The sequence below is a fragment of the Acanthisitta chloris genome, unplaced genomic scaffold, assembly GCF_000695815.1.
Source record: "Acanthisitta chloris isolate BGI_N310 unplaced genomic scaffold, ASM69581v1 scaffold35014, whole genome shotgun sequence".
NCBI lineage: Eukaryota > Metazoa > Chordata > Aves > Passeriformes > Acanthisittidae > Acanthisitta > Acanthisitta chloris.
The window spans coordinates 43,406-52,360 of NW_008671601.1; the positions used below are offsets into that span (position 1 = coordinate 43,406).

The window sequence follows — 8,955 nt, forward strand, 5'->3', positions numbered from 1 at the left end:
ACCTTTTCTCATCCTAAAATTCAAAGCGTTCATTTTATTAAGCAGAAAGTGTAATATAATGGTATAACCTTTATAAATCCATAACTTGCTAAAACAAACTTAGCAAATATGCTGAGTAAGAGGTCACACTAAATGATTAAATCCCATATATAACTGCCCAAAGCCAAGAATTCTTGTTTGAGCAGCCTTTAATCATTAGCAAAAATCTAAGTATTTGAGAGCCTATTTTGGCCTTACTAATAAAAAAACACATAAGCATTCAATAACATTAGACAATGGGCCTGACAAAGCAACAAACTGCTTTTCACAAAGCATAAAATTCAACTGTGAAACCAGTTGCCATTGACCTTTCTGAAGACCAAACCTACTTAACATCAAAAAATACTTGGTGGGTGTGATTACTGACGATTGTTTAGCATTGTGGTTCTAAAATAAAGCCTAGCTCTAGCAGTTTCTAAATGATGCACGTGCTAAAACATGCTACTAAGAGAGGGTACCCCTTACATGCTGTTGCAGATTCCTCTCTAAACTAAAAGCAATGGCCTTAGCTCCTGAAAATTTTAATATTACTGTCTGCAAATGACATCCTAAGTTTGGTGGTCTTTGGAACATTTCTAAAGAACTCAGGATAAGACTGGGACTCTTCTAGAATCAAAGAGCCCAAGCTTGGGATGTCATTTGCAGACAAGAATATTTAAAAAAATACTCTGCCTTTCTTGTCTACAGTTCAGGTGTTTAATTTCAAGGAAATAAATATCTATGGATAGAAATCAGCTAAATCTGAATAGCAGCATGAGAGTAGATGCCCAGTGTTCCCTTCAACAGTATACACCCTCTAGCAGTAAATGTGGCATTTATAACTCATTTCACTATTTTTCAGTAAACTGCAGTCATCTTTGCTTCATCAAACTTGGCACTTGAACTTATTGCTCTGAATGAGTGCAAAAAGATAAATTTGTGTTGAGTATCACTTTTTGATGAACCCCAGGAGCACAGACAAGGCGCAGAGAACAAGCCCCACAGCCCCATCTATTGGCTAACAAAGTTCTCAAAGCCACCTACCAACCCCAGCTGAAGCGGAACCAATTCATTTTTTGATAAAATTCCAAGTTTTACCATCACTAATCTATGGTATCTGTGCATTAGTAGTGATTTTTACTACCTAAACACACAATAACTGAGTTTCTAACACACTTACATGATTTTTTAACTTTAGATTAGAACAATAAAGCACTCTGTGCATAGTGCTGCTTTTCTGAGCAAGGTTGAGACTGACTTGCTTGCATTCTCCTTCATAGATAAATGATCTGTAGTGAAATTGCAGTGTTTAAGAGGTATCCCCTGACTGTTTAGCTCAAGCTAAAATAACTTGTTTTTAAAGCCAAGGGCTTGAATGTAATTTTTTTTTACAGGCATTTACTGTAGATTATAAGTGATAAATGTTCCTAGCTCCTTCTGGTTTGCAGGGAGTAGGGTAAGTCAGCCAGATCTTGAACATATGGAATAGATTAAATATGACCTGATTGTGTTAAGAGCACAGAACCCAGTGACTGAGTGATTTAAAAGAAAGCATCTACTTATCTGATGAACAGACTAACTCCTTCATACAAATGCAGGTGCAGTCCTGTATGAAGTACGTTACCTCAGGGTAAACTGCAGCTGTATTACAAGTAAAAATCAAATAGCACTCAAGGTTAAACAAATAAAAAAATAGCTTAAAAGTAGTCTGGAACTTGAGACCTATCTGCTTGTCCCTCTAAGTTAGGCTGTGTACTTGCTCACTCTAAATCCCCTAACCATCAACAAACACAACTGCTACTAGTATATGAGCATAACCAAATAAGTTGTCATTCAAACCACAATGGCAGTTAAACTCTGTCAAGGTCTCACTGAAATTTGGGGATCCTTTACTAAAATCTGGTTATCCAACTAAAGTTTCAGACTAACTGCTGTCTTTTAAAAGCTCTTTAAAGGAAAGAGAACTAATAAAGAATCTCAGTAATGCAGGATTATCTGTCTCCACTATGATCTTTTCAGTCCAAAAATACCCTTTCCTTTCAAATAACAAAATACTATTCCTGCTTAGGCCACAATCATAATGAGCAACCTACAGGATCTCTAAAAAGACATTGACTGCTGGGCAGTTTTGCTCATTCATAGCTTTCCATGCTATTATTCAAAACTCCATAAAATAAACGGACTCCATACCTCTTATCCACAAACCTTTAGGTCCTTCTGGTCTACGAAATACTTTTTCTGCAATAAGAGCTACAAAACTAGTTCCCTTTTATGCTGGAAACAATTTATGTATACTAGATTGGGAGGGCATTAAGTCTCTGAGACCTGTGGGGCTTGGTTGCAGAGAAGCAAAGGGAAAAGAGCTACTGTGTGTTTAGATCACAAGTTGTAATCACCACAACCAAAACAGATAAATGAAATGTGTAAGGAAAAAATGGAAAGGGAAGAGTCATGACAGGTCATGGATCTTGTAGTGTTCCACTTCTTGCATCCTACCTTTGACAAACTTAATTTAAATAGACTGTACACCTCTATCATAGTGGCATTCAAGAAAACAGCATAAATCTAAGCCACGACATGGCTGACAGACTCCACTGTCAAACTCCTTGTTCAAAATAACTTAAGCTTATTGTATTCTACTCTCTGATATGGTGGAAATATATCCAACACATGTCAAACTGAAGAGAACAGCATTTTGACATGTAAAAAAGCATGGCAATGCCCTTTTAACTATCTACTTATGGTGTTTACAGCCAACAACTGCTGAAAAAATTATTCACACTGAGTATAACCAGCAATGTGATGGAGTCTTCTGCATGTTGCTTTACTTAATAAGGTGTGACCTGGGGCACGGGGGGTGTGTGCGAAATCAGGAGCCTGGAACTCATGTTTTAACAGTACTGCAGAGGTGAGAAAGTACAATCATTTCCAGATGACTTGTTGGGAAAATATGAAACTTGTGAATGTCTGCTAAAGTACAGCTTAGAATGGTATTTTTCCAATTTTTCACCAAGTTCTCCTTTAACTGTACTTTTCTATAATTCTATTTTTAATACACTTCGAGTAGAAAATTCTTCTCAGCTCTTGATCTACAAACTCCCCTTCATTAATCTGAAAACCTCTGTGAGGGTTGTTTCCTACACTGACAGGATTCTGCTCTTTTCCCCAGCACAATCCCTGGATCAGATTCTAAGAGAAAGCTCCTGTATCAGCTGCCAAAGAACAGCAACAATGTACCCTGACAAGCAAGAAAGGTTCAGGGACTTAACTTACCCCTCCCATTGTAATGCCATCGATAAGTGCTACATATGGCTTCTTGCAAGTGCCTGTAAGAAAGGTAAAGAAAAGCAATGATACATCTTGCTGAAAAGAGTGACCTGTGACTAACCGCCACATGACATATTTCCCCCAGTCCTACTTCCATAAGAGCAACAAAAAAATGGTGATTTAAACACTAAAATATCAACTTGTAATGAAGGTACTTTGTGCAATTCTTAAGCAATGAAAAGAAACACCAGTTACTGACTTACTACATTGTGAGTGTTGCAAGAAAACATTATAGAACTATCAAATGTCAGGCTGTTTGCCATGTGAGTACCTGACAATTTAGCCATTCTAAATAGCTTTGTAAGATGTTGGGACACAACAGTTGCCCCTTCACCCCCTCTCACAGCCTGGATTAACAGCACAGTGTGTGCCAGCCCTTCAGTGCTTTACTACAGAGCCAGAAGTATTGGCAGCTTTCAGTCAAAAATCTGACTATACTGCAAATAGGTTCTGTCTTGTCAACTTTCTTGCATGTTGCACAGCTGTTGCACAGCTCTAAAGGTGGTACAAGCAAGTGCAGATGATAAAGCACCACAGTTTTATCTACAACTTTATCTGTTAGGAAATGATGCTTTCAACTACCATTCATGAAAAGATTCACAAGTTCACTGAGAATGAAACCACTGCCTTGCATTCAGTGCTTTCAGGTCAGTATTAAATGTCAAAACGACTGCTGACACAGGTATCTGCTGCAATGAAGTTGCTAGTTTTTCGGTAGCAACTATAGATCCTTGCTTTAAAAAAAACCCAAAACACTTCTGTAAAAGGCAGTTCAGTCATTCAAATCAGTAGTTAGAAAACGTAAAAGAATTATATTTTTGATTTTGCTCTTACGTGAACATACAAGCTAGTGCATGAACTGTAGCTGCAAGCCTCTCAACTAAAATTTCTATAGCAGCATGCCTTTCCCACAGCAATGCTGTGAAAGCAGCTTCCCTATGTATTTTTAAGTTGTAAAATATAAGATATAAATAAACCTTTTTGCCAGAAATCAGTCTTAATGGAATACAATCATACCAGAATTATCAAAAATCTAAGGTTTGTAATGACATGCATTATAGATATTGAACACCCTAAAAAACTTCCAAAAACCCAAACTCTGACTTTTAAATGATGTACCTTTGCAACAGAATGATCATCAAATCCAACTGCCATGGTAATACTAATTTTCCCCCAAGTATGTGAAACCTTAAACTATTTTCCTTGCATTTTATTGGTGAAGACAAGAAAGCTACATGACAAGCATGCTCAACCTAGAAACTGTCAAACAAAGTTAAAATAAACCCACAGAAATTATTCTAATAACTGTGCTCTTCTGTCAATCTAAGCAACACCTTCACTTCTCCTCCTGCAGTGACTAAGACTGGATACAATGTCTAAAAACTTAAACTGTACTCAAAGCATGTTTGGAGAAGTTTTTTTTTCACCAAAACATTCAACTCTTGACTTTTACCCTAAGGAATTAATATCCTTTACCCCAGTGAACCTCACCCAGTGCCTTTGTTAGTTGCCTGCAATAAACTAAGGCAGTTAACTCCTGGCTTCACTTATGCAGTCCTATTCTTTCATGCAGTTTATTTAAATGGAAAGCCTTAACACGATTTGATCTTCTGCTTTCTGACTAAATATTAATGATTTTCCATGCATCTGGTTTTACCTCAGGTCTTATTTGAAGCAGATCGATGATACAGAACTGCAGTGTCTGCAGCTAAGACTTAATTCTTCCATAGAGGAAATACAACTACCCAGAACAATGGGATGGGATAAAATAGCTGTCACAATAGTTTTAACAAAAGAAACAAATTCTGCATGCAAGGTATGAAAATGTTACAGTACCTGTATTGAACTTGGTAAACCATGGGTTATTACTTCTATGCTGTTATCACAATCTTTCATAGATTAGCAAAGAGATAGAGTAAATTTACATTCAAAGCCACTGTTATAAAAACTGTACTTAAGAATTTACTATTAAACATACCAATGGCATTGTTCAGCCTGTATTCTCCTATGAAGAAGTCTTGTGACATTTTATCTCCAACTTTTCCTGCTTCTGTGATGGCTTAAGAAAAAAAATTTAAGAAAAATATAGAAGAAAAAATTCCAAAGGTAACTGTAAATTCAATAGAAAGTACAAGTAAAAAAAGTTTTTCTACAGCAATTAGACAGCAACTTAATCCAGCTTTATTTTATTTGAGGAAATTTGCTCAAATTTAAATATGAAAGCAAAGTTTCATATTTGAGTCTTTTGTATAATGCTGGAGACTTTGTCACACACTTGTGAGAGTGCAGTCCATTTTCTATGCTATGGAACCCCTCCTAACTGATATTTTTCATATCAATATATAGGACAGTAACTTAAAATTAATTATACTGAAGACTCTGAACACCAAAAATGAGAAGCTAATTAGAGCAAAACATAATTTAACAATAACTTGGGCACCATTAGTTTACCTACCGTTTAAAACAATTGCTAATTTTGACACTTTGGAGTTTTCCTACAGTTCATAGTTGCAAAATAATCACAGATATATTGAACACCATCTTCAGCTCTGTATCTAGTCATCTCAAACAGACAATTAATAGCTATCAGAACTACCTAATAGGACCCTTCAAATTTCTTGTAAAGAAGCTGTCAGTAATGAGAAGAGAAAGGCAGAGACAAGAACCCTCTCTTCCCTGGAATGACTGGCTGCTACTACCAGTTATTCATAAAAGCACAATTTTTACTCTTTTATACAATAGTTGTCTCCTGACAAATAACTTAAACAGCATGTGCACATACAGGTATCATAAACAGGCAGCACAACTGATCTCTCTCACTGTTGTGTAGAAAGACTGTTTGCCCAAGTTACAGTAAGCAAAGGACATCAATGCAAAATAGGAATTGGCAAAGATATGCCAAATGTTTAACTGACTATAGTCCTTACCTCTGATGTCACCCCCAGCACAAAAAGCTTTTCCTCCAGTTCCCTTTATAATTATTAGAAAAGTTTCAGGATCTTGCTCCCAAGCCTAAAAAGAAGTAAATGTTTCCATGTGAGATTAACATATGCAAAAAATGCTTCTCTGTTTACTGTCTATAATTCTTACTTTGATTGTTCAAAAGGCAAATCAAACCATACTTTAAAATAGTTTGTCTTACAGTGAAGTTTGAGAACTAAATGTCTGACACACTTGTGTCCTATTCAAGTGTGACAGCAGAGATCAGGAGAGCTGCCTTGTGTATTTCAAGAAAACACCTGTACAGAGCTCCCAGTCTCTGGGGGAAGGTAGCATCCCTGAAACAGGGCCCAGCATAAATCCCAATGGGAACACAATGCTGGGGCAGAAACATGGGAATATGGAAGACATATAACAACATTTTGGGCCAAATCATGAAAGTTGTCTAAACCTATGATGCCTGACAAAGAAATCAGCTTTTAAATTGATAGTTTTTTCCAAATTACTGCAATCTATGCTAATCAAGGAATGGGTCAAAGCAATTTGTCCACATATGTTTTGTTAAGTACAAAGACTGTGAGTTTTGTTTATGAAATAAATACATTGTTACCTGACCTCAGCAGTGGTGCAGCTGTAGTGAGAAAAAGATACCTTTTAAACTGTGCTTGTATGTCCCTTAATCAACTAAGTGTACTCAGATAAAAAAGAGACATGATATTTCTGTTTACCAGCAATTGCACTTATAATTATGATACCTTTTAAGGTTGTGCTTCAAATAAAGCTCAGTTACTCTACTACAGATTAAGTATTTCACAAATTTGTACCACAGTCATCTAAAATACCAAAAGGCAACAGACAATTATCCAACAAATACTGGCATTCAAAAAGTTTGACTTCGTGCATATGATAAATAGTATAATTAAATTTTAAAGGACTGTTTGCATGCTCAAAATCTCCCAGTACATCACTAGCTTGTAGAAACAGCACCTGTAAATCCATAGAGTTCTCCTTGAAGGAATGACACAGGCAGCACCTTGCTTCCTAATGGTTTGTATGCTCTGTTTCAGCCATGCAATCTCCCATGGAACATGCATCCACCTAAGAGGCAACACCACTGTATAGCTCAGAACCCGTGCATGCTGTCTGACCAGCTGGGTGTTGCCAAAAGGAACACACAAACATGGAGCACTGCTTGCTCTTAATTCAGTTCTGGCATTAATAGGGGTGTCTGTTTAGCTATGGAGATGCTGAATTCAACTTTGTCTGACAGTTTGTTTCTTTGACGTGGCTTCTCTAACTTGCTTGAAACTGTTTTTCCTGTTCTATACATCTGAGCTCATTGGCTAATGCATTCGCACAGACTTTAATTCTTTAAATCAGTACATTAAGAAGCATCAGACTGAGTTTTAAAATTGGTTTCAAATAACATACATATATAGCAGATGGGTAGAAGTGGAGCTACTAACCTTTATTTGTGGATAAATCTGTTGGATCATAGAAAGATTCAGTGCATTGAGAGCCTTGGGTCTATTCAAAGTTATTATTCCTGCACCTCCTCTCTTTTCCAACAACACTTCAGCTGTTGCATCTGTTTGCTTAGACATTTTCTGTACATGCAAAAACAAATAAAGCAAATGTCACCAGTTAGATACTCTGAGTAACCTACTTACAGCAGTGTTTATGGAAATATATTCTCAAAATGCACTGCTTAAAATCATAAAACATACATTTTGGAATTGTATACTAAAGTCTTTCCTACTGTACTTCGAGTTTCATTTGCATTTCCTAAACAGTTCTTTTGGAACCACTTCATATTGGAGTCCTTCAGGGTAATAAACCTCAGACAAGTTTTTGGGCCACACATATTTTGACAATATCATTTGAGTTCATTTAAACAAGATTAAAACAAACAAAACCTCCATCCTACTAATAAAACACAGAACATGATTCCTTAAAACTGATATTCTGAAAAGACCTGCAACAATTAAAACAGTTCCATGTGTCCTTACTGCCAGTCTGACACTGCAAACCCAAATGCACACATTGCTCTGTCTGTAAGTAACTTTTAACAGTACAGATCAAGTCACTGAACTATTTCCACAACTTCAGACTCACAGTGGCATGATATTTAAGGAATTTGTGGAAGCTAACAGAGCGACTATCTATACAGGTGAGAAAAACCAAAATAATTATGCCTGAATTTGCAGTAGCTTGTAAAAGTGCTGGAAAATGTGGGCAGTGCTATGCCTGAGCAATAAATGACAGCACTCAGAAACACTGCATGCAGACACATTAGAAGCTGCATGAGCTGTCTGTCTCAGGGGAGTAAAAGAGTCCTGAAAGCTTGCAACTCAGTCAAACAAGATGCTGTACTTACCAAATGTTGTAATATTACTTGCAGTCTGTTGAATGGCTTCAGCCTGAAAAAGAAATGTTAAGAAGATAGCTAAACCATAAACCAGCCACATAAGCCCCAAGTATCTGACTGCTGGGTTAAGCACATCTTTGCCAGAAAAATTTCTGAATCCAATTTTTACAGCTTCCTGTTTAAAATCTAGTAAATTAGGGTACAATTTCAATATCACAGAATCACAGAAGTGAACCTTAGAGATCATCTAGTCCCAACCCCCCTGCCCTGGGCAGGGACCCCTCCCACCAGAGCAGGTTGCT

At 36.9% G+C, this 8,955-nt stretch overlaps 1 protein-coding gene across 1 annotated transcript in view; it reads right to left on the reverse strand.

Moving 5' to 3' along the window:
* HIBCH (3-hydroxyisobutyryl-CoA hydrolase) overlaps window positions 1–8,705 on the reverse strand; it is a gene marked incomplete at its 5' end in the record, with an annotated part of 37,490 nt that extends 28,785 nt beyond the window's left edge. The window contains 5 exons of the mRNA XM_009074163.1: window positions 3,292–3,344; window positions 5,324–5,404; window positions 6,273–6,357; window positions 7,752–7,892; window positions 8,663–8,705. Coding sequence (XP_009072411.1) covers window positions 3,292–3,344; window positions 5,324–5,404; window positions 6,273–6,357; window positions 7,752–7,892; window positions 8,663–8,705 — 403 coding nt within the window. The remainder of the gene's footprint in view (window positions 1–3,291; window positions 3,345–5,323; window positions 5,405–6,272; window positions 6,358–7,751; window positions 7,893–8,662) is intronic.
* Between the last annotated feature and the right edge of the window lie 250 nt (window positions 8,706–8,955).